The 26,756-nt window shown below is 33.7% G+C and overlaps 1 protein-coding gene across 1 annotated transcript in view; it reads left to right on the plus strand.

Moving 5' to 3' along the window:
* The window catches only part of ADGRL2 (adhesion G protein-coupled receptor L2), a 181,168-nt gene that overhangs the window by 12,517 nt on the left and 141,895 nt on the right, over positions 1-26,756 (plus strand). The window contains 1 exon segment of the mRNA XM_036026340.1: positions 20,229-20,401. Within this exon segment, the coding sequence (XP_035882233.1) occupies positions 20,329-20,401 (73 nt within the window). The 5' untranslated portion in view covers positions 20,229-20,328.

The following is a 26,756-nucleotide window of genomic DNA, read 5'->3' on the forward strand; positions in this document are numbered from 1 at the left end:
AAGAATTTGGGGATGATTTATCTTTATAAAATATTTTGTAACATGCTGACAGAATTGTATTGAACTTGGTGGTTAGACATAACTTTTGTATTTTGCCTATTTTAATATAGTTACTCTTTCACACCTCCATGTGTTTTTATTTTTTTACTAATTTCCTTGTATTGTGTTACTAAGGTGTTAGGAAGTACATATATTCTTCAGCATTTCAGCCTAGGAACTCTAATTGCTTTCATTAAATGAGATTACATCTTTAAAAACAGTTATTAATCTGTTAATATTGCGTGATTAAAAAAATCAGGACAAATCTAAAGTATCTTAGAAGTCACATTTAGAATCGATTCTTAATAGTTTAAGAGTATTCCTAAAAAAAACCCCACAAAGAAGAAGAACTAGAGCTCATTAGAACAATACTAAATTGAATAGCCTGTAATATAATCATTGCTTAAGTATTAAGGATACCGAGAACCTTGTAGATTACATACACTAATAGACTCATTTCTCTGTATTGCCTGTCTATTCCATGAGCAGCAAATTCACAAGGTTGCAATCAAATCATAGTGTTAACTTTTAATTGAAAGTAAACTAGAATAGAGGTTTGTAAGTTTACTTTATTAAAATTGATTTGCCTGTTTATAAAGAATAAGTCATCACAGACTCATATTTATAAAATGGATAATGTCATGTTTTTTCAGCTAACACCTTTTTAATATTTTGTAAATTTTTTCAATATTTTTGATATTTTATGTAGCATGATTTCTTAAGATGTTTTAATAATTTGATGTCACTTATTCCTGAATTGCTGGCTGAGGTCTCATTCTCTTTTTTAAAAGAATTCAGTCACAGTTTTTACTTGACTTCCAAGTAAGCTGCTGTTTGACCTTGCAAAAAGAGCCAATATACAAATTTAGGGATAGTATTAATGTATAGGATTTTTATTGAATGTGGAATCATATGGTGATGGTCTTCAGAGTGTTTCTATATGACCCAATATATATTAAACCCTCCATAATTAAAAAAAGAATATTTGCCATGCCTTCATGTTTGACATTGTTCAGCTCTTATCAAAGATGTTCTTAATGTTTACTCTAATAATCAATTATTCATTATAATATGAGTGATTTTTTATACTTGCATACTCTTACTCAACCTAAAAAACAGAAACTTTATTTCATGTACTTTTTTCTCAAAGAAAATATAGACGTTTTTATTGAAGCATCTTAAATGACAGATCGAGGAATGCATAGATATACTGCCATTCTATAATTAAAATTTGTGTTATGAATAAAATGATTTTAAAAGAAAAAGCTGCATAGCACAATTGATGCCTTTGGTTGGCCTGCCATCCTACCTTGTTTTATTTAGATTTGTTTCAACCAAAATATGGTCAAGTATGTATTCACTCTTGGCTGTGATTTGTTATTATCCTGATTTTAGTTTTCTGGCTGAAAATTAGGTTCTGTTACTTAAACTTACAAATACTGTATTATGTGTAAGATTTAAGTATCTATTGATTTTTTTTTCTCCTTTTTTCTGTTAAAATCTGAAACTTAGACAAACTTCTGTGGTAACTTTACTGTTGCAAATTTTTGAGCATAATTTGTATTTATTGTCTATAAGGGATTTTTTAAAAATAAGTATATGAAACCATGTGTAAGGATTGGCTTATAGATAATGAATTATAACATGTATTAATAATTGAAGTTGTTGGAAAGTCAGGCTAAAAATATTAGAAAGGATTCCAGGAAATAGTGTATAAATTTGAGTAGTTAAAATTTTCACTAACACTGCTTATAATGGTTAAAAATTGGACAATATCACCAGTATACTGTGAATTTTAAAGCTTTGCTTAGTCTATTTGAACATTAATTCCTTGTTAAAATAAGCTTTAATATTTCATATCATTTTAACATGCAGTCAGGAACTGATATAATTTAAGTGTTTAATATCCAGGTTGATATATTTTGAAATTACCTATCATGGTGGTATGGAAACTGCTTTAAAGGTAGGACTTCAGTCCATTTTTTGGTGGTAGTTGTTGCGCTTATGGATACATTGAGAAATATTTTAGCAAGTCAGTGGAAATTAGAAGCTCCACCCTATCTTTAGTAGTAAGCTTCTTTATATGAACTTTGAGTTTTATTGATTCTATAACAAGCATAGCAGATAACAAATTGAACAATAAGTCTGGAAAAGCAGTTTTTGGGTTAACATATACATATTACAGATTTGGAAAATTGAAAATTGTTCTTAGTTCTAAATATAATAATCATAAATTTATCTTTATCTTTCACAATATTGTGCAAATAACTAGTGGTGCAGTGGGTTTTTTTAGCTGAAAGGCAGATGTTTCCACCTTTGGATTTAACATTCAAGTTTGTGTTAATCCAACTAAAACTCCTTCAGTCCACTTTTTATTCATGGGGACATTTATAGGGTGCGATTAAGACCATGCAGGTATATGGGAATGAAGTAAATCTTAATTTTTGGCAGCCTTGTCACTCTTCTGTGCTGAACAATTTATAGTTTTCTCAAGGACAGAAGTTATACCAAGCCAGAGTGACTCAATTTTTGACACTATCTTGCCTCTCATGCCCAGTTTGGGTAAATTAAATTGTATTGAGAAGCACAGTACTAGAGAATTTTTACTATGTAGAAGAATTCTTTTGAGAGTCCAATTAAAATAAAAGTCATACCCAAATTATCTTTTGAAAAATCTGTTATTTCATATGTGGGTATGTTCTGTTAAAAAACACATTTCTGCAGTTCAGAGCAACCTTCCCAACAATGTTGCATATGTATAATGACAGGTGAGGGCTTGGATTTACTTTACTAATTCATGGAATTTATATGCTTTGAGGTTTACTTTCAACATGTTATTTTTGGTTTCCTACAATGCCACAGAAGTTACTGTGGCAGCACATGTGGTTTTTAAAAAGTGACAACTTCTAGCACCGAGTTTGCCAAAATTGCCAGAAGTATGCGTTTGCTTGCATTGGTTTTAAAGTCTGTATTTTTAAAATACTGATTGTGTTTTAGCCTTTACAGGAACAGTTTTGTCTATTAGCACATTTTATCTAGTTATCCATTAACTTCTGGGCTTTAAATTCTAGTCTTTTTAGATAAACAGACATTTTTAAGGCCCTGCTTAGAGAAAATGTACTGTATATAGGGACTGTGCTCTCTAGGAATTTATAATCTCATGAGAGAGACAGATATTTACACAAATAATTTTAATGTAAGGGCTACTACACTGACATAGCATGACATGAAGTGTAGAGGAAAGGCTGTGGAAACACAGGGTTGTTGAGTGATTTCAACGGGTAGTATAGAAAAAGAGGATACCCTACTTAAGTAGACCTGAAGGCAGAGGAGAACTTTGTCAGATGAAGCCTTTTTGAGGAGGAGGACAGGACAGAGGTGAAGATACTGGAAGACAAAAGCAGAAAGCGGTGCCTTAAGGAGAATGTATAGAATGTATGAATTGCACAGAAGTGGAAGGGATGAAACGCAGATATCAGTTTGGGGGCATGTTATTAGAGAGCCTAATCTACTAAAATTACCAGGGGGCACCCCCCAAAACCGGAATTATCCTGCTAGCTGAGTGTTCCAGGAACCCATCTGTATCAGGGTATTAGCTGGCATTGTTGTGAGAGGCTGCATTGGGTTTGCAGTGAATTTTTATAACAGGTTTGCTCATTTCATGATGGGTGAATTAGGAGCATACCTGCCCACATGGTGCTGAGTGTTCAGTAGGTTTAGATGAAAAAAAACAGCACGATCCTCGCGTCACAGCCTCCCTGTTCACCCAATCTTATCCTGAGTGACTTTCGTTTCCCTGAATTAAAACAAGTCCTCAAAGGGAAACTTTTTGCCCATGTGAGGAAAACAAAAACAAAAACCCAAAACAGCAGAAGCACTAAAAGCTATCAAAATTGAAGAGTTCAAAAACTTTTGAGTAGTGGAAAATGTCTTCATAGGTGTATTGCATCAAATGAAGAGTCTTTGAAGGTGACCGAGTTTAAACATGTGAGAATAAATACACAATTTTTAAATAAATTTCCTGTTTTATGTCCCTCTCCCATATATTTTATCATGTAGGTATAAAAGATGTTAATACTTTTGATTGAGTAAATGTTTACATATGATTCCAAACTCTTCAAAAGTGGTGTAACCACTGAATTAGAGGAGGGAAATTCTGGAAGAAATAGAAACATAGAAGGCTTGGATGATAGTCCATCCAGGTGAGAGGCTATGGCCGTACACAGCTGGGAAAAGTTTTATAATGATGGATAGAATTTAGTAATCAGTGGGCTATGGGGTAGAGAAGAACTAGGAATCATAGCCTAGGTTCCATGCAAGTCACTCATTCCTGCTATTACCCTGCTTGAAAGCAAGAGAGAGGGAATTAGCCCACATTTCTGACAATACTTTCAGGGTGCATGCGTTACACGAAAAGATCAGCTGGACCCCAAATCGCTTCAAGTTGATATGTATATTTTTATGTGATATTTGTGAAAAAATATACTTTTGCTTCTTTTATAGATGCTTCTAAAATATTCCATATGTCTTTAATATCACACTAAATCAAGTGTCAATTAGAGTGAAAAATTTTATTGGTAAGGTTACAAGATTTGGGTTTTTGGTTATTTGTATTTTATCTGAAGTTCCTGTAAGATAATTAAGACTATAAAAGCCAGTTATTATAATCTGGTTAGAAGGAAGTATTTATTTTGTGAAAGAAACACCTTTGTCAGGATTAAATCTGTTGAGATACTTCCTGTGTTCGGGGTCATTTTAGTAATGTTCTTAAGAGCTTTTTAACCAATGAATTAGACATTCTTAAGTTTCCTTAGATACCAGCCTGCCTCCTTTAGGAAGGCTTAAAGTTTCTATGCCATGCAATTTATAGTGGCTTTTTCTCTTGTTATTATGAACTTATATTTATTCTCTTGGTATGTAGGAGATTTTCCAGCTACATATTGTTTATTATAAGAATAATGAAATCATTTCCTCAATAACTTTTCAGTTCTTCAGACTCAGCAATAACTTTTAGCCTTTATAGCTGATCCTTTGTATCTAGTTAATTAGGGTGACAAGGGTGAAAACCAGCTAAAGCATCTATCAGCACCTATCATCGTTGATTAACTCAGACTAGGCTCTCAATCTGTTTTTGAATAAACAGTTATTATTGTTGATAATGAAGATCACAATAACTTTTGCTACAATCTAACCAATTCCAGATTCTTCTCATAGATGTAGGAATGGTAAAGGTAATAAATAAAAGAGTTAGTACTGGTATTTTCTGTGCTAATGCAAAAGTATTCTTGCTTCCATATAATAGAGAAAATTTGTCTGATGCAGTTATATTGCTTAATGGAGCTGCATACATGGAGAGCTCTCAGTAAATGCTTATTATCATTATTGATGTGGATTAAATTTGCTTCACATTGGTTTCCATACTTTAAGCAGGCCATGTCATTTGGCTTCCATTTTTTACTCTAGATTGTTTCATTTTTTTTTCTCTTATTTTTGTTTGGGAGGTTTTTCCTCCTGTTCTCATTGTGCTAAAGGTTTTCTATTATTTTTTATTACAGGGGTTTCTATTATTGTTGCTGTCTTTAGATGATAAACCAGTGACTGGCCTGACTGGCCTTTGTCAGAATAGATGCTCAGATGTTGAAAACAGGAAGCATTGATGATTACCCAAGCACCTGAGAATATCTGTACTTTCTCCTTCCACTTTTACTATGTGACTATTTTTAAAATCTGATGCCTGATTGAATACCACGTGGAAAGCACTCAAGTAGGATTTTTTTTGTAGTTCTTCTCCCTGACCTACAAATACAGCCCAGTGTCCCTGCCCCCAAATCATTTCAAGTATTATATCTTCCCACGTATTATCAGCTTTAAAAGGCAGTCAGGAGAGGATACTCTCAGCACATGTCCTCGTATGAAGGCTGATTTCTTTTCTCCTGGTGCGCCAGTCATACTGAAGGCATAGATCAGCATAAGGTAATCAATACAAAATAAAGGGAGGTTAATTAAATGTGGTTATTGATACTGTAGTGTGAGTTTTATTTTAGTTGGTTGGTTAAGGAAACCATAAAAATGTAATAAAATGTTTAAAAAGACATTTTAATAGTCATAAGATAAAATATGTGAAGAAGATTTTTGACAAACGATTTCAACAAATACGTGGTGTAACAATAACATTTGGTATCTCATGTAAACTGTTAGCAAAAGTGGCCTGAATTTTAGCATCGGACATGTTCTGGTATGCAAGGAGCCATTCTTCAGTGGTACTTAGATATCACAGGTGCTTTATCTTTACCTTTTAATTATGAAGTAATAGTTTTCTTGGGGAGGCGAGGGTATTGCCTTCCGAAATATCTTTTAGTGACATACTAAAATGTGATTAAAATCTCATTATGTTCTTGCATTCACAGCAGAAGACTACTATAAATTGCATTGTGTGAAACTGAATTGTAACTATGGTTTGATTTAAAGTATTAATAAAATCCAAATCTGTACATTCAAGATTTTAATTTAGTGAAATGCCAGAACAGTTTCTTTGTATTTAGTCTGACAAGTGTTATGTGAGAAGCCTGTCTTCCTAAATTAGGACAGGCATGTATATATAGTACCATTTACAGAGTCTAATTATTAAAACCTGTTAGATTTCATATTTAATATCAGATATCTTTCTATAAGCAAGCTGCTTAGTTTTATTATCAACATTGTTGAACTCATGTATTAAAGTTGATAAATTGCAAATGCTAGCCTTAAGAACAGTGCAGTTAGGTTTTAGGGGTAGCCATGGTAAATTACAATACAAAAAAAAACCCCAAAATTAACCCCACAAAGTACAAAACTATGAGTGCTGCATGTATTACGGGAATATCAGATAGCCGAAGCTTAGTCCCCAGTGTGAAATTTCCTGCTTTTTCGAATAGAGTTGAGACCTAAGTCCAAGATTGACATTGGAGTGCTAATGCCAGTCCCATCATTTTGGAGGAGAAAATTAGTGTGGATTTTAACTTTTTTATTCTTTGTCCTGAATGCTGACAAAAGTGTGTTGTGCCCGTATGTTGCCCTCTATTTAAAATGTTTCACTTTTATGAGGAATTACACCATTGAATTACAGCATTTTCACAAATTCAGAATATTACTAGGAAGATGTGTAGATGTGGAAGCCTACCTTGGCCAAATATTTTGCAGTAAATGATGAACACATAATACAGTATACAGATAATGTACTTTAGAATCATATACTTGAAATCTATATAATTTTATTAACCAGTATCACCCCAATAAATTCAATAAAAATAAAAAAATTACCTTGCATTTTCAGTGTACTTTGAAAATAAATGTCAAATTTATTTTTCCAGTTCTGTTTTTATTTAAAAGCAAACTGTCAGGTTTATAATTTTATGTAATTCCATATCTTGTAATAATTTTAACGAACTATAGAAATGATCCCTGAAAGTGTAATCTTTAATAATTTTAAAAGTTTTAAATTATTTTCAGTATTTTAAATCATAAATTGTTTTTGTAGGCACTATTACATTTTCAAGTATTTTGAAGCCAGCCTCCATCAAGAGATTATTCCACAGGAATTTGCTTGGACCTGAGTTGCAGGTCCAGTTTCCCCACTAACTGGAGGAGTCTCAGTGGTTTTTAAACTCTCCTTGTCGATAGTTTATTTGACTTCCAAAGTGATAAAAATAATAAGCTATTTTATGCCAAACTGGTAAATTAAACTTTCTGAAAAACAGCCATTTCTATTTTGTATTTATGGGGAATCCTCAATATTTAATGAAACATTTAATTAAAAAGTAGTCCCAAATAGGAGGGGAAAACCTTGAAAATTCTATTTTAGAAGATCTCAAGTTTGTTTCCAGTTTAAAAAATTGTTTCAGTTTTTAAAAGTTAGGAATTTAGTTTCTGAAATCCATTCACTTTCCTTGTCCTTTCCACCATTCATGTTTATTACCTCTCATAGTTCAGTTTATTACTCATTCACCCTTTCTCCCTCTCTTCTCCCTATATCACTATCTTCCTTTTTTTTGTCAAAAACATTTCTTATGTGCTTTTTGCCAGCAAAGGTGCCTGGTGTGAAGTTAATAGATACAAAAGCCATGGGTTCCATTTTCAGTTATATAGCGATAATTTGAAAGTAATACTTGCAACAGTTTTTGGTAGTGGTAGGCACACTGTACTTTAGAACAATGGCAGTGTGTGTGGTGGAGATTTAGGGAAAGGAGGGAGAAAGATAGACAGTCAAGTGATGGACCTAAACTGAGTTTTGGAAAAGGAATTGTAGTTGGCCAAGGAACAAGTGGCAGGTGGGATTCCAGGCAGAAGAATAGCATAAGTATGCCAAGAAAAATACAAAGGTGAAGGTAAGCCTCTTATGGACCCCAAATTAAATTACCTCAATATTTAAAGGGGAAGAACAGGAAATAAAGATGGTCATTCTCAAGTTTAGTTGTGAAATAAACAGTAAGTCCATTAAAAGTTATAATAATTTTCCAGAAATTTGGTTGACTTAATTGTATATTTACTGTATTAATCACCAGGATGTTACACTACTTACCAGAATCAAGATTGAAGTGAAGAACCAAAGTCACAGACCAAATGGAGCATGTACTCTATTAATCACATTAATTTGTAAAGTTATTTGTACCCATGGCTTATTTCCTTATCTCCTGCATATTGTAATGCCAGCCTTATACTTTGAACAAAGTAGTATCCTGGAAATTTTTTGGTATGGATTGAAAAGATGTACGTTGAAGAAGAAAAATATTGAAAACTTGGACATAATTGAACAACTATAAAATAATTGAAAAAAGATATTAAAATAGTTTAAAAGCTTAGTTGATCAGGAGCCATAATATAACCCAATAACAACTACCGTACAGATGACACAGGTAATGACCATAGGAATTTGCAGAGGGAGAGGGTTTCCCCCGCCCACTCCCTGGAGGTGGTCAGGTTGGCTTTATGGCATGGGGTGGTTTTCAAACCCATCAAGTCTTTTGATGGTGGAAAGGAAGGAAATGCTTTCCATATGGCTAAAAACAATCTGGCTTAAAAGTTATTTTAAAAGATGTATTCGGAATTACTGAGCAAATAAGTTTGACAGAATCAGAGGGTTGGATTAAATATTTTTGAAGTTAGATCTGTTTGGGTTTTTTCCCAGTTTTACTTTTTGACACATTTTTAAAACTTTTTCCATTTACCACCACCTCCCCCAGCCCTCCCAGCCCCCACTGTACTTTCCCTATTGTTAAAATAGTGGAATTACATTTGTTGTGATAATTATGGTGAGATAATGATATATGCACTTATGGGAAAGTTTTAAAATCAGCAGTTTAGAGACCTGCCTTTTTCAACTCAAAACCTCAAGTGTTTTCTTTGTCTTATATATAAAGTGATCTCTAGGATTGGTTCCAATTTTACACATTTTTATGGTTTAGAGTGAAATTAGGAAGATTAGTCTAATGGAGGTTGGCAAACTGAATGGAGGGTGAGAAATCAGCTGTGAGATTTTTGCAGAAGTTTAGAGAGAGGTTAGGGCAGAGGGAATGAAAGGAATGAGGGGATATTAAGACATTTCAGAGAAAGAGTCAATAAAACACTGAGAGAATTTTATACTACTTTAAAATGAAGTACCTTTTATATTAACAGAGCTGTATTTTACCCAAACTTACAATAAATAATGCTCCAGGGGATTTTTGGTTTTAAAAACTACTAAAGACTGAGCTAATTGCACTTATGTACTGTATATATATCTTCATGCGCACTTGTACACATTTTGTAAGCATGGTTCAAAGAAAATCTGTTACTTTATAGTGGATGTGGTTTTTTTCTTTTACTATTTTACATTAATGTATTTCATTGTTATTGTGAGTCACCAATTGAAGGATATATGTATAATTTATACCTAATCAGTATATTGGTCTAGAAGGGTTTTTAGGGGACTAATAACAGAGTAGAGGCTTCTTTAATACATATGACTATATAAAACATTATTAATGTTAACAAATGTTGCACTTTAATCCCCTGGAATGATTGTTTGGTACCAGCAGGAGATTTATTAAGCCTGAATTGTGTGAAATTGTGTGTGTGTAAGCTGCTTCTTAGATTGTAAAAACACTATTGAAAACTGTTAACAAGTTTTAGCTATAATTGGCAGAGAAGTATTAACTGTACTGAAAGAAGGATGTGTTTATGGTTGGCCCATGTGCCTTAACCTTTTTATCATTTATCTTGTATTAATGTCACTGAATTATTAATTCATGAGCTGAGGTGGGGTGGGAGTGTGAAGGCATCATTTAAATGTGTGGCAAATTTATCCTTATCACTAGAGACATGAAAAAAAGTCATTTTGTGTTATCTGTAAAATGGAAAGGACATTTAAAATTTCATTTACTGTAATCCACTCTACTTTCAGTAAAACACCTAGATTATTACTACCATAATATAATGCTCTTATTAAAAATTTGTAACCTCCTCCACTCTTTTGTCTTATATGTAAAATTGATAGAAAAGTTAAGCCTTCATGTATTTTAATGTGGTAACTATTAATTGTAGCTTAGAAATGTTACATGGTATGTTACAGCCTGACTATTCAATTTTAAGAATCATTAGATTGCAGGCAATAAAAATATTTGTTGTAATAGTAACATGGTATTGTGATTGGGGAGAACCTACATGGAATTGAAAGCTGTAGAAATACTTTTGTTCTAAAAGAAATTTGTGCATTTATTGTGACCTCATAATTTTTTGGAGTAAGGTTGGTGATTTTGGCCTTGTAGAATTTTTAGATTTATAGAGCAATTCAACAAATTAGAATTCAGCAGTTTCCTGTTGAATACAATGTGGAACCTGGGATATATCCAGTGTTTCATATGGGTGAGTAGCAGTGGTGACAGAAATTTCAGGAGTTTGAAGTCACTTTTACCAACAGCTATTTGACACCATCATACTAATGCTAGAAGGCCCTCCGGGAGTCTTGTCCAAACCTCATTACTTCTCAGTCTCCCATTACTGACTGTTTTGATTGGTTTTACATTTTCTCCTGCCAAACAAAGTAGTAAGATAGGTTACTGTGGTGATGTCCTTTGTTTTCTTTTCTGGAGTTTCTCCTCAACACTGAAGCTCCACATATGAATCTGTTACACACATAGTATTGAAACACTAATTTGTTTGGTCAGAATAATGCTGCTTTGTTTTTTACCTTTACATTAACATTTAAATTAATTTCTTAAAATAACAGACCAAAGTTGGCTTGATTATTTTGGCAGACATTGATAGTTACTGGTCAGTTCATTACTTGACTGAACTGCAGTCAGTTCTCTTTATCTTATGCCTGTTCAACTATAGCAGACTTTGGCAAACTGTGGCCGGCTGGCTGTTTGTGTAGTAAGGTTTATTGGCACACAGCCATGCTCATTCATTGCCCATTGTCTATGCCGGTTTTGTGCTGCAATGGCGGAGTTGTGTAGTTGTGACAGAGACTGCATGGTCCTTAAAGGCTAAAATATTTACTCTCTGGTTCTTTATAGAAAAAGTTTACTGATCCTTGTTGTATAATATCAGTCTACATATTTCCTTGTTTTTAATCTTTCCAAAGGTAATGGAATACTACAGATTTTAATTAAGTGATTTGAAGAGTCACTAGTTGCTGTTGGTAGTTGCTAAGAATAGTTTTTTTTTTTTTTGCTTTTATTTATACGTAGAATTGCAACAGGGGATGTATCTTCCTCAGTTTTCTGAACGGGAAAATTTTAAAATATTGTTGAAATATTGCAAAAAATATGTTAGTCTTTTACAAAGTAAAAGAGTCTTGGCAAGTGATTCAAATTTTTAGTCAGTTTTTCTCAGGTTTTTAATAACCTTTTTAAAAAATTAAACACCACTGTTTTGTTACTACATTAATGTTATTTGAAATTTTAATAGAGGTTATAAAATTGCATTTTAAACTCAAAAACCCATTTTCTAAAATCCACATGCCTCTTCTATTCCAGGATCGAGTAGTTAAGAGGCAGTAACACATAAAATGTGATACATTTTAAATTTTTAATGAACTGAAGTTCTGTTTTTAATTTTTTGTTTTTAACAACCATTCAGAATAACTCAGTTTATTATTATTTCTTATAGTTGTGTCCATGAATATTTCTCTTCCCATCAGAGCCTCCTCATGCTCTTCAGGGAAATCAGCCACACCACTCACACAGAATGTCAGAGTAACAGTGGAAGTAGTCTGTTCTGTTCATTGACTAAGACTACAACTTTATTTCTAATGTTCAGTTAATTTTCAGAAATAATTGATACATTTCTCTCCTCTACAACTCAGTAAAATGCTGTTTTGCTTATAGATGTAGGGATATGTATATGGTGTGGAACATAGGGCTTGATGGAGAGTAACCAGGTACATGTATATGGTATGGAACATAGGCCTTGATGGAGAGTAACCCTGGCTAAAGCACAGGAATTGGCTCTTTTTGGAAGAAGACCTGGATGTCATCTTGCTTTTGATCATGTGTAGTTTTCCACAAGGCAGAGTGTGAAATATATGAGCTGCGTAAGTCTCAGTTTATTCTGTTATGGCTACCAATGTAATAACATTGTAAGTGGGTTTCGAAAAACGTTTTTGGAATTAGCAACTTCTTTAGATGTAATTTTAAAAATGGAATTACTAGAATAATTGCTAGGATGTTTTGGTAAAAGAGATAAGCTTATAGTGAGATATATTTCAGTAATGCCTGAAAATGTTCCTCAGGATTACTTACAGTGGAATCAGGACCATAAACCTAAAATTTAGAATAATTGGGAGAATAATGGAATAGTAGATTTACTATACATTTCTACCCTCATACAGAGTTGCTGAAGTTGAGACATAGATGTTTGTGAGGTGTCCAGCCCTTGCACGATTAAGCCAGTATTCTAGTGTGCTCCTTGACCTCAGTCTCTGGCCCTTTTCATCAGGGTGATATTGGTTGCTTTAGGAACACATTTCAAGGGAAGCACAAGTCCAGAAACTGCTTTTATTTGTCTTCTCTTATTATTTTGGTACTAAATACATTTATGACCATTAGGTTTTTGGGAGTTGAGCAGTTATTAATTAATATTTTGGGTCTTAGTAATTTCTTTGGTTATTTAATTTTTAGAGTATTAACTTTTTGAAGGTGGCAACCATATCTTTAATTGGTTTTATAATCCTCTAGAATGTAATACAGGACCAATTAATATGTAAGGTAAAACTAAATAAGCAACACTTGTCAGAACTCAGTATCAAAAAATATCTAGATTGTAAATCACTACTTACTCATTGACTTAAACTGACATATGCAATTACACAAGTAGTGTTAACTATTATCTACTGTATTTTAGGAGTTAGAATTGCAAGTTTATTTATTTTTAATTTTTATTTTATTGCTTTTTAGAGAAAAAGAGGAAAGGGGAAGAGAGAAAGAAACATGAATTTGTTGTTCTATTTACTGATGCCAACACTGGTTGATTCTTACACGTTTCCTGACCAGGGATCAAACCCACAACCTTGGGTTGTCAGGATGATGCTCTGACCTACTGTGCTACCTAACCAGGGGTAGAATTGCAAGTTCATTAAATGACATTATTTATATATTGACATAGGTTGCAGATGAGTTGTATGTATCATTTATTGATTGCAAAAAGCAGTGTGCTATATACTTAAAATTTTCTTCAACTTCTTATTGTATATTTAAAAATTTTTCATATTTTTAAGAGCATTTGACATATTTTACTGAGGTTACCTCATTATTTCTTTTTTTTAAGATTTTATTTATTTTTTTAGAGAGGGAAGGGAGGGAGGGAAGGGGAGAGAGAGAGAGAGAGAGAGAGAGAGAGAAACACATCAATGTGCGGTTGCTGGGGGTTATGACCTGCAACCCAGGAATGTACCCTGGCTGGGAATCGAACCTGGGACACTTTGGTTCCCAGCCCGCGCTCAATCCACTGAGCTATGCCAGCCAGGGCTCATTATTTCTAAGAAACTTCTGATGCTCATATTGATGATCTAATGTATACAAACAGATCCTGGGCCATTATTATTTAATTTAGTTGTTATATATAGATCAAGAGGGAATCTGAATATCAATTCAGGGAATGCCTGCTGACAAGGCTTTGTGAACAAAGGGTCCAGTGCAGTGAGCCAAACATAAGATTGCATCTTATGAACAACATTGGATTTTTTTTTCTATTTGCCTGACCAATGATTAGTTCAGTCATTACGTGAAATCAGTGGTTAGGTAAAATAACACATTTCTTTCATTCAGGCAATCACAGGAAGGGTGTGTATATCACAGTGAGACATTTTGCGAGAGAGAGAGAGATCACATTCACATGCTTTTATAATTTGTAAATGAAACTTTATGTTTAAGGAAAAAATGGTATGTATAGAGTTCAGTACTATCCAAAAGAAAAAGAAATTCATCCAAGTTTCAGGCATCCACTGAGGGGTCTTGGAACATATCCCTCCATGGATAAAGGGGGGCTGCTATAATTAGCCTTGATTGTAATTCAAGTTCAGCCACCTGCTAGTGGTGTTACTTACCCTTTCTGAACCTCATATTTCTGACCTCTGTAACATTGGCCTCAAGGATTAATGATATGTTCTAATACAGTATTTCACACATAATAGACACTCAGGAAATATTTCTGGCTGTAGCACCCATAATTTGTATTCAAGTCAAAAAATTATTCGGGAAACCTGGACTATAGATGAGTTAAGGGACAACATGCCTTAAAGTTGGAGAGGACTGCTATTTAAAAATAGAAAAAACGAACTTCTATGTTGTAGGTATGTTATAATTTTAATAAATGCAAAATATTTTAAACAAATTATGATTCCTTTTGGTAGAAAAGAGTGAGAAGCCATCAAATTTTCATATTATATTAGCTAATATTTTGAATTGGGCATGTAGGTTTAATTTTTTTCCTTTGCAACTTCATTTGCAAGTTTACATTTGGTCATAAAGTGTTCCCTACATTGCTTTGAGAATGACAGCCATTTGTTTTGATTATTTGAACTAGAAGGATTTTAATGAAGAGGATGGCAGACTGCCCTGGGCTGTGCCTCTGGTGTCCACAGCTACAAGCGTCTTCTGCATGCTCAGCCTGACTCCTAGATAGATATTACCGTGGAGAGCAGATGTGCTTTACTAGGAGCATTCCTGAACTCTTCTCTTTTCTGCCCCTCCACTAAGCCCTCTCATAGGAGAATTTCTTCATTTGCAATGAAGAAATTTCAGTTAAGGTCAGGGATGAATGTTAAGGGAGACTTTGGCATAACTAGTTTAAACAAACTACTCTAGATTTGATACCGGTGTCTGCAGGAATGAAACAGAGAAAGAGGGTGGCGACTTGTGTTTGGTCATGTGGTTTTAAAATTTCTATCAGCATTCCCAGGCCCAACCCTATCTTTGTGAGGAAAAGAAAGTAAACTCAGAGGCTAAGAACTTTGAATGCCTGGAGCTAAAAAAGGCATTGTGATTAGGGATAGCAAGGGTTTTACTTAGACAATTTACTGAAAGTAAACTCCCAAGGGTGTTGATGTTTTCCTGTGTCTTAGCGAGAAGAGAAAATTCTGACCCGTAAGGGCTGTATGTGAGATATTTCTGAAAAAATGAGCACTCCAAATGAGGCTTAGCTAAATTGAAATGCAATTAACTTATTTTTCATTTTCTATTGCGTGGGGGCAGAGTGGGACTGGTGTCCTCTTCTGTTGCTTTTGTTTTGGTAAAAGACAGAAAAGCAGCTTTCTTTTGCTAGCAAAGTATGCTCCGTAATGATTATAACTCCATGTTACATGTAAGACCAGAAAGACTGATTTACAACTACCTTTAACTTTCATTTAGTGTTGACGTACATTTAGTGCATAGGATTTTAGGCTTACTCAAAGCATTAACATTTTATTTTACACAGCGTTAGTGCATAATTAACAAGGAGGGGTGACTTTCATAGGTCCGCGTTTGGATGGCTCTTTCCTTTCCCTGTTCTCCTCATGCTTATAGGTGTTTTGTTCACAGCAGTTCAGTGTCCATGAGTAGAAATCAAAGGTAAAGCTTTATATGTGAATCTTTATGGTGGATTTGCTCTTAATAGAGTGTCAACCTTAGTTAACCAGTTGAGACGATTCTAAATTATCTTTTTCTCTTACTAGTTTGAAGCATGTTATGCTCTACTTTCAGTGATGCTTATCAACAAATAGTTTTAACTTTTTAAAATTTTTGCTAGTCATTATTACATAAAACGTTAAATGTGATTTCTGGGTAATGTTACATAAATACATGACTATTAGTGGTGTTTTCCTAATTTTGCCCATAATTTAAGGCATGGATGTTTCCTGCAGCTAATAAATACAGGATGGGGCAAAAGTAGGTTTACAGTTGTTCATATGGAAAATAAGTACAATAATTGATAAACAATACAAGAATGCACTTTTTTGTATACTCACAACTGTAAACCTACTTTTGTCTAACTTTACATAAGCAGGTTACTGTCTGAAAGACTACAGATAACTGTGCACTGTAAGTTTTGTAGAAAACATTGAGGACTGTTAGGATATGAACAGTGCTGAGGCATTTTCCTGGAAGGCATTGTTCTCCTTTGGAAGGTTTAGTTGTAATGATGCATTGACTTGTAGTAATGATGCATTAATTGACTTTCACATAACAGAGTATGAGAGAACCTAGATTATACACACACACACACACACACACACACACACACATATCCATAGGTTTGGTAGACAATGGCATGTGGTTTATAAAAATAAGATTAAGATGAAATTGTTTGAGTCTTCTTACTTGAAGGATAAGAATAAAACATAGGGAGTTTGTACATTGGAAGTGGCTTTGATTTTTTTAGATCATATTTTTAGTTTAAGTAGAAATGTTCTGTTTCTGTTTTTACTAGGAAATGAACTGTGCCCTGGCCACGTGGCTCAGTTGGTTGGAGTGTCATCCCATACACCAAAAGGTCGGGGTTCTGTTCCCAGTCAGGGCGCATACCTAGGTCACCGGTTCCCGGTCAAGGCATGCACAGGAGTCAGCTGATTGATGATTCTCTCTCACGTTGATGTCTCTCTGTCTCTCTCTCCCTTCCTCTCTCTCTCAATCAATAAACATGATCTTGAGTAAGGATTAAAAAAGAGAGAGAGAAGTGAACTGTACCTTAGCATTAGCAGGGGTTTCATCTGTGTACTGTATCTTTACACTCCCAGGCCCTCTCTGAAGTTCTTGGGGAAGAAAAGTTTTTTCCTAATCTAAAGACAAACTGGTGGTTAATATGGGGACTCGGTTAATCTTTTCTGTTTGTTGAAAAAAATTAATAGCCCTTTTCTGATTTTGTTTCTTGTTTTGTTTTGCATCGTGAGAAGCTTCTACTGAACTTCGCTTTGCAAGTATTTACAGTTTGGAGGAAGAGTGTTACCTACATCTATGCCCATGAATGTTCTTTGGCTCGAGTTTGATTTAGGAGCACTGTTTTCTTGGAATTGGTTTCACCATATTTCATTGTTTATTTATTCTATCCATAGCTGATTGTGGTTTGCTAAGTATTTCAGTTTTCATTAACATTTCAAAATGGAAAGTTGTTTTTAATTTGAATCACAGCAATAAAATCTTTTGACTTAGTTTTCAAACTTGCATTTAAAACTTGAGCTTTTCAAATAATTTTATTTGATTAGGTTGTAGAATTAAGAAAATAAATTTGAGACTCCTTACTTAGTCACTGCATAGTGTGATGGACAGACTTCAGCTTTCTTTGCATAAAAGAAACCATCATTTTATTACATTCCAGAATTTGTTTCTGTTTGTTAGAAACAACCTTATGCTGTCTCATAAATGACTAGAGCATACTTTTTAAAATTGTGTTTCACATTTAAACATTAAGAGTACATTGAAATTTTAATGTAGTTAAAATGTGTTCATATAATACTCTGCCCTGGCCAAAGGCCACGAAAAAAGGTCTTGGTTGTGCGGTTTCCTCCTCCTTTTCCCTTACCAACAGAGGTTTTCCTATCTTGGCAGCTGTTTCCTACAAGGCAGTCATCAGTCCCTGATTTCTTCCTTCCCTTTCTTCCCACAAACAAGGACTCTTTGAAAGAGCGGATGACTGAAGACAGACTGATCTTGGATTGCTTTACGAAAGCAGAAATGTGTTCAAGAGCATGCGGGCAAGCAGCCTATATGCATTAGTTCACTGAAATGAAAATACTCACTACAACCAAAACTTGGACAGTCAGAACTCTTGGCTTGAATCAGGAGCATTCCAAAGGCTCACTTAATTTTACTGGTCGTAATGAATGTACCTCATTCACACATTAAAATTATTCTGCTTGCTTCATCAGGTCATTGAACAGTCTATAGAGTATAAGAAATTGTTCATTGATGAGACTTTTCGATGTGACAGGCCATGAAATTGTCTTATTCCATTATGCTTTCCATTAAAGAGCTTGCAGTTTTAAGGCAGGGACTCTGCCACAGCGATTGTAAACTGCAGGTTTACATTTGGTTTTGTCTTTTGCATAGTCTTTGGGAGCTCAGAGAGAAAGCGGAAAGACAGAGCTGGCCAGTTCTGCATGGTTGTGTGCATTGTGTCTCCATCATATTAATTTTTCATGTATCATTCTTCTTCTTATACTTGTGGCATTCAGAAAAAGAAACATGCCCTTTCTTTTGTTTTTGTTTTATTTCTTTGGATAGAGAAGCATCTGAGGTGTTCTCAGAACTGTATAATATGAATTCTGAATTTCCTCATCATGATACCTAGTCATCTTTAGAGATTTCAGAGAAAGCTTAAAAAAAAGGCTAATTAATGGTTGCAGAGGCATATATGGGGAAGTAGTTTCATCTCAAACTATAGGCATGATAAAATAAAGCTCTTAGTACAGAAATATCTTGCTAGTTTAATCTGTGATTTTATGAATCTTTACGTTTAAACACTAGATAATAGCTTCAGATTAATTTCTTACATTCTTTTCGGTGTGTTTGTTGGATCCTTATGGGCTGGTGAAATTATACTTGGCTTGGGATTTTATATTTTTGCCACCTTTCCTAGTTTTTTTTTAATAGAGAAGCAACCTTGGAGATAAAATAATCATTTTCTGGGGTGTTTATTTGGGTCCAGTGGGTGGATCAGCCTACTCAAAGATGATCTTACTAACTTATAACTTGCTGTAAGAAAAAAATAATATAGGAAAATCTTCACAATGAAATAGTTGAGACTTTATTAAATTGCTCCCTCTATGAATAGTAGTAATCAGAGAAATAACAATTAGATATGCGATGGTTTTGAAATGCCATTATTATATAAAATACAACCATATTTAAAATTGTGCACCCTTGTGTAGACAAATAAAGTTTCATTATCTATTTTGCAAGGTAACATGATAATATTGCACATAATGTTGCTGTTACCATTACTAGAAACAAACAAAAAAAAGTATATGCATTTATAAAATTTTGTAGAGTTGTTATGGATTAAAGCTAGTATAGAGGGCCCTTGAACATTACGGAAGTTGGATTGTCAAACCTGTGTGGTTGAAAAATTTGTGTGTAACTGTTGACTCCCCCCAAAACTTAAAGTTCTCTCTTGGTATCTCTGGGGATTAGTTCCAGATCACCCCCTCACCCCATTACGTGTGAATACCAGAATCACAGATGCTGAAGTCTCCTATGTAAAATGGTGGAGAACAATGCATACAGTTGGCCCTTTGCATCTGCGAATTCCCACTGATGAATCAAAAGCAGTACTGGTTTTATGGATACTATGTGGACTCTCACAGTTAAAACTTGTCTTATTTAATGGTGGACTGTAATTTAATTAAAAGGCTGGTATTTGGCATAGAACAAAAGATGACTTATTCTAGAATGACATTCTAAGCTTTTCAAAGGAAAATTCATCATTAGGGATTTAACTATTATGTGAATTTCTATGTTCTGGTTGTCGATACATATTTTCAAGGTTTTGATCATTTTTAAGGTGTGAGGCTCTGCTATTCAGCATATAGGCACAGCTTCCATATTGGATATAGAATCAAAATACAGACTTTGAAAATATATACACATAGGTGAGGGAAAGAAGGAGGAAATGAAAGAGAGCTATTGTTAATACTATTTTTGCATATTTTGTAATGTACCAGGACCATAGAATAAATGATGGATTTGTTTGTTTTTCAGATATGAAGATCAATGATGCAGACTGCTGGGTTCGATGAAGCTGGGCATTTATAACTAGATTCATTAAGGAATACAAAGAAAATATTTAAAGGAATCAATAATGGTGTCTTCTGGTTGCAGAATGCGAAGTCTGTGGTTTATCATTATAATCAGCTTCTTACCGAACACAGAAGGTAAGATGAAGTTTAAATTTTATTTTTTACATCCAGGAGACTGAAACTATGCAATCTTACTTATATAGACATGACTAGAGAGTATCATTTTATTATTTTACAAATAGGTGTTAAAATGATTTTCTGAATGTTGAATTATTTTCATTACACAGCTATGTATTATAGAAAGTGTTAGAAGTCTGAATTTATATTTTATATAAATTTATAAATATAATTGTAAATGATCCTTAGAGAAATAAATGAAAGTTTTGTTTTGGTTTAATATTTCACATTTATTGACTAAATTTATTTTAGTAAAATTGCCACATGTATTGTGGTAACTCTTTCACTTCACGTTTATATTTGCCTGCTTGTGTATGGTCATAGTTCTAAAACTGCTAAATAAAATTTTATATATCCCCCAGAAAACATTTTTATTGTGCTTCCATTTTAATGTTACATATATCTTTTTGATGACAGATCTGATTTTTAAAGAATTACATACACTTTTGAAGCTTAATGAAAGTATAGCATTTCATTACCATTATTTGTCAATAACCATATGGGTTTCCTGGTATCCATTACTTCTATAAATATGTTTTTCCAAGTGAAAATAACATCCTTCAAGATACTTTTTACAGAGTAGTTAATAAATTAATGTGGAGCTCAGATGCTAGTTGATAGTGGTAGTTGTACTCAGCGTGAAAATACATTAATCTTGTAAAATCTGTAAAGAGTACAGAATCTCTGATAAACACATATAAAATATAATGGATAATTTTGGCCCCAATTAAATATTTTTGAAGAAAGTGTTTTAGAATTTTAAAATTGGCTTCCTACGTTTTTTTAAGTGATCACATTTATATCTATTAATATAATGATAGGGGGAGAAACAGGCATCTTGTTACCCAATAGATAGAAGCAAGCTTATTATTCCAATGTCTTTATAATAAGCTTCAACATGGTAATATTTTAATTTTGCCAAAAGAATTTTATTTGAATTGCTTATTCCAAAATTGTTTTATTATTCTCTCATTGCGTTTAAAGTTCCCTAGTTTCAGTGTGTTGACTTGACTTAATAGTACAATTCAAATAACACATTTAGGAACATTTTAAAATCAGAATTTCTATAATCAGAAAGTAAATAATGTTCACTTATATTTAAGTCACATGAAAATTACAAATATGTTAATATTTTGTTTTCAGAAGATACAGCTCTTTGCATCAGAATTGAAAGCTACATGAAATCTAACATTAAAATGTAATATGCCTGAATGAAGAATACTGTAATGATAAGCAATGTGCAGAAACTGAGTTTAATAATAATAATCTCTGGCTTGGATCATTATAAAAATCTTGAGTGTATTCTATAATTTCATGTCTGGTTTTTTTTTTGGGGGGGGGGAACTAACTGAATCCCTGCTGTTATATTTGAATTATTTTATACATTTAGGAAAGATTCCAGGTGTGGACGAATGGCTCATTAGTCCACATAATGAAAAATTTTTCAATGGAGACTACTTTGCTGGCACAGTAGCTTAATTCAGGAGGGTGCTAGCAAACAGAGCCTTTTTCATGAGATACTGCAGTTTTATTTCTAGTGTGACCTGTCAGGTCAGGATTCATATCTACTGTGAAGAGAAATTTCATTTTTGGCACATCAGGCCAGGGGGTGTTGCTTTTGAAGCAGTTCCTTCCTACAGGTGCGAAGAACCTGGGACAAACACGCACTGCAAGCTGTGGGAGTGTACACAGCTAACGCACACTGTCAGACATCGAGATCCAGCGTCCCTCGGTTTTGTCTTAGAAAAGCCTGACGTGACATGATAGTATCTATATTGCCAGAAAGTAGATATGCTTTATGAACACCTATGGAGAAAACCAATCAAAATCACATATTAGAGCATAGGAAAGAGAATATAAATTTAATGATTCAGCCATTCAATGTTTTCATTGTCCTTAAATGATTGTTACCTTTGTGTCAGTCCATAGTCCTTACGGATAAACTCTGACAAGTTTTCCTGGGTGGTTTCCTCCCTCCTTCATTGTACTGAGTGACTGAATTGAGCCAGGTGTTTAGGATTAAAAAATGCACAAGACACAGTTTCTGCTGTTGAGCTCCTTGTCTTATGTGCAGGGGTGGGAACCTCAAATACCTATTGGGGCCAAGCAGGCAGAGTAGCCTGAGTGTATGTTGCAGATCAGTGGAGGTCCGCAGCAGGCAGGAAGGTGCTTGCTGGGGAAGCGTGATTGCCGTTTATTTTAGCCTGGTTTTGCCAGTTTTCTGGCTTTGCAATACAGAGCAGACATTAGATTTTTAAGTAATAGTAACTAATCAAGTTTAAAATCAAAACAAGCCTTTGTACTATATTCAGCTGTGAATCATGCCTTCCTTTTTATAACTTCTTTTCTCCTCTTAACAGTTGTGTTTTACCTTAATGTATGATTTTAAAGGTGTAATGTGTGATTTGGATTTATATTACATCCATACATGAAAAGTAAATTTACGCATTTGCAAGAAGGACTTCTGTGTTCTATGTTCAGATGAACATAAGTATTCATGTTTTGTGTGCATAAAAAAGCAAATCACTAAGCATTTTTAATAAGTTTTATGTATAACAGTCTAATTGTTAAAATTAGCTCATTTCTCCCTCTCTTTCAATTAGTATTTAAGAATCAAATCGTACCCATTAAAATATGCTTGTTTTAAAAAAATAGGAGCATTTTGTTTATTCTTCAAGTCTCTTTTCCCTGTGTATTTTTGAAAATTATGTTTAGAATTTCCAAATAAAAAATGATTATAAAAAACTAGACTTCAAAATATTTTGTAAGTTTTTCTTAGAATTGATTTTATTCCTAGAGAACTAACCTCAAGGCCTTCAAAAATCAGTTTTGTTGAGAAACTGGTGTGTTTTGATTTTTTTGACTGATTTTTATAAGCATAGTAACCCACAGTGGAATCATGCATCAGTAAGTAGGAAAGTAAATTGAATTTTTGTGTCCTAGAGAATTAAATTATGGTATATAATGGAGCCCTGGAAAGTATAAGTCAGACATATGAAGGCTTGCTCAAGTGACAAGTTACAAATAATAGCAGTTCTTCAGCAAAGTCAGTAATATGGATTTCAGGTTCAATTTTTTATGTGGTATGTATGTAATTGGATTTCTTTAGTCAAATTTTTAGTCAATTAACTCAAATTACATTTTTGCTTATCCTTATTTCAAAGAAAAATCTTATGCCAGGTAGAAATGCCAGGTTTTCCAGATAGAGCTATAGATATTTATTTTATATAAAGACAATTTTAGAACATAGCTGTGGAAGTAGTATTGTTACAGCTTTTAATCTATTTTCAGATTATTTAAGCATATCTACAATGCCTTTTATGTAAATGATGTCTTACTAAAAATGAATGTTTGGTTGTGAAGTCTTTTCTCTATTTGTGTGGCAAGAAAAAGCAGATCTAGGGGTTAAATATGAATTAAAAAGACTTTTTGGCATATAAAGATTTCCCTCAGAGTGGTCTATAATTTAGTCGAAGGAATAGAGTTGCTATCCAGTGTTAAACATAGGAAGTATTAAAATAATTCAGACCTGTATTCATTTATCTTATTTCCATCATTCTTTATCTAACACACATATAATGAAATGTGTAAAATTTACATTTACCCACACATACACTATGCGTAGTGTGTTGGCATGTGAGCTTCACAGGGATCTTTTCATTTTTTCTTTTTGGTTCATTGATGTGTTCAAGTGCCTAGAATAATGCCTAGAATAAGCGCCTCACTTATTCTAGTGAGCACACATACTATATCCATCACATAAACAGCATAAACCTTGGAAGAGGGTCATGGTTTTAGTCACTAGAGAAGGGACAATAAACAGTCGTAGTAAGGAGGTAAGTGCCTTGGGGATGCTATTCCAGAGGCACTGACCTGAAGGGTAGTTGAGTTGTGTGGGTGTATGTCAGGAAGTAATGATGCTTCAGGTGACTCTCAGTGGGAGCTGAAAAGACAGTAGTGAGCATAGTTGTGGAGGAAAAAAGTCAATGGAGAGAAAACAGCATGGATATGAAATAAACAATTACAGTGCTCCTCAAACGATAGGACCAGCAGAATCACCTAGTAGAACAGAAGGTCAGGGGTAGGGCCTAAGCATTCACATTTCTGACAAACTTCCAGGTGACACTGGTGTGCTGCTCAGCATTACACTTAAGAAGCGCTGTAATATTGTATGAATGTGGGTGGATGGAGTGAGTGAGGCTTTAGGGGGTGCGTGAGTGTGGTATAAAGTGACTTTTTGAAAGTTTTTTTTCATACAGTTTAATGCATTGTGATTCAGAAGTTGTAACCAGTTGTTTACAGGGAGTTACTATCTGTAATTTTTCATATGGCTCTTTAGACTCTGTTGAAGCTCCTTGGGTATAATTCTAGGCTTCAAAAAGGAATTACTTTGTTACTATTTTCTGACAGTGTACTAAGGAAGGAAAAAACAAAATTGAAAACTGTCTCCAGATTGGAAAAAGAGAACATATTTTCTGTCAAGGGGAAATGTGACATTTTTGGAACTCCTAAGCCCTTGCTTCAATTTGCCTCTTTTCATTGTGATAACCTTGTTCTTTTTCTTGTTGGGAATAACTACATGGCTGTTGCTATGATAATGCTGAATTAACTTACTGTAGGGACTTTAGATTTCCCAGTCCAGCAAAATTGACTATTTTTGTTCATTTCAGTATGTTTGATTATTTGAAAGCTGAGAGGTAAATTTTCAGCAAGGTGCATGGGGATCTGGCTGTATGACACTCATTAAACTTAATGGAAGTTACAACTCCTGTTAAATTAATAGGAATTAGACAGCATATCTGTGATCACTGTGTAGCAAATGTAGCCTTATTTTTTAAATTCACAAATTATGTAAATTAACATTTGATTAAAACAATGTACTTTTTAAAAATGATTTTCTTTATATTTTTAGTGCAAACCAATGTGATTTTATTCTTTAAGAGAGCACCTAACTATATTACTTGTAGGGCATTTTAAATATTCCTTATTATATTATAGGAGTGCAATGTAATTTGATTACAGCCGTCTTTTTCTGTATGGGTTGTGATGTAATTCAGTTTTAAAAATAAATATTAATTCCATTTATAAATTATATGATGATACTTACTTTGTAAACACCAAATGCCTTGTAGTACTAAGACCAGGATTCATAAGGAAGGTATACTTGTTCTGAATGTGACTGAACTTGAAAAAAAAATGAGACTGAATAGGATACACCAGCATTTTTTTAAAAGTTAATTCGGAGTATACTTTGATCATCTTATTTACTGACATTCAGTGTCAAAATATGCTGTATTTCCTTTAAAGTTTTAATTTCAGTGCCTGATTGTAAGTTTTTTTTGCTTTACATTTTTCTTCCCACTTTTTTTCTGTTTCATCCTCTTGTGATTCTTTTTCGGTGTTAGAAAAGGTTTGTTTATTCACAATCTCTGTTGATTCATCAACAGACCTATGATTAGTAGTGAAGTGTTACAAACCAGTGTGTCATACACAACAGTTACCCAGTAGACCTCAATAACATTGTATTGCTTGACTGTTAAATTTTTGCAAACCTTTATTTTCTGACAGAAAAAACTAATCAAATAAAGGTTTAATCTGTTACTATGAGAAAATAATCTGCTAAAAGAGCTCTGTTATAAACTTGTCCATATGAGAGGAGATTTTTGAAATATTCATTTTATATTTATATGTGGCCGTCATTGTTTTATTTTGAGTGAATCAATAGTTTAATAAAGGCTGCTTAATTAAAGCTCAGGAAGTGTGTGAAGCACCTTAATTTTGGTAAATGGTAATTGTATTAAATACTCATTGAGTGATTTCAGTTTTAATGAATCTCTTGCTTAATTTTTTGAATTCATACACACTTTCTCTTTATGAGCTATATATTTACGTTGTGGTTTTAAATAACAAATACAAATGATTGAGCACATCTGAGTGTTAATGTTGAACTGGTATGCCTGGAAGAAACGATTTATCTGCTGCATTACTAAGGGAGTGTCTTACTGAAACATATGCCTGGTACCCCATGGTACTCTTTATTTTCTTTTCACCTCCAGCATGACAGAGAATGACATATGACAGCCGTGCAGTCTACATGTATTAGACATCAATGTGGATTAGTGAATATCTCATGACATCTTTCAACCCTCTTCTTGAACTCCTTTTGTCAACCTGACAGAAGCGATTCCAGGAGAGTACCTAGCCCCAGCCCTGGGATCTCTTGGCTGAAATGTAAGGTTGAGAAGGGAATTCTGTATCAGAGCTTCAGGAAGCAAAAACATTTATAATCCCTCCTTATCAGCATGGGACTCTG

This window comes from Phyllostomus discolor, chromosome 5, assembly GCF_004126475.2.
Source record: "Phyllostomus discolor isolate MPI-MPIP mPhyDis1 chromosome 5, mPhyDis1.pri.v3, whole genome shotgun sequence".
NCBI classification, from domain to species: domain Eukaryota; kingdom Metazoa; phylum Chordata; class Mammalia; order Chiroptera; family Phyllostomidae; genus Phyllostomus; species Phyllostomus discolor.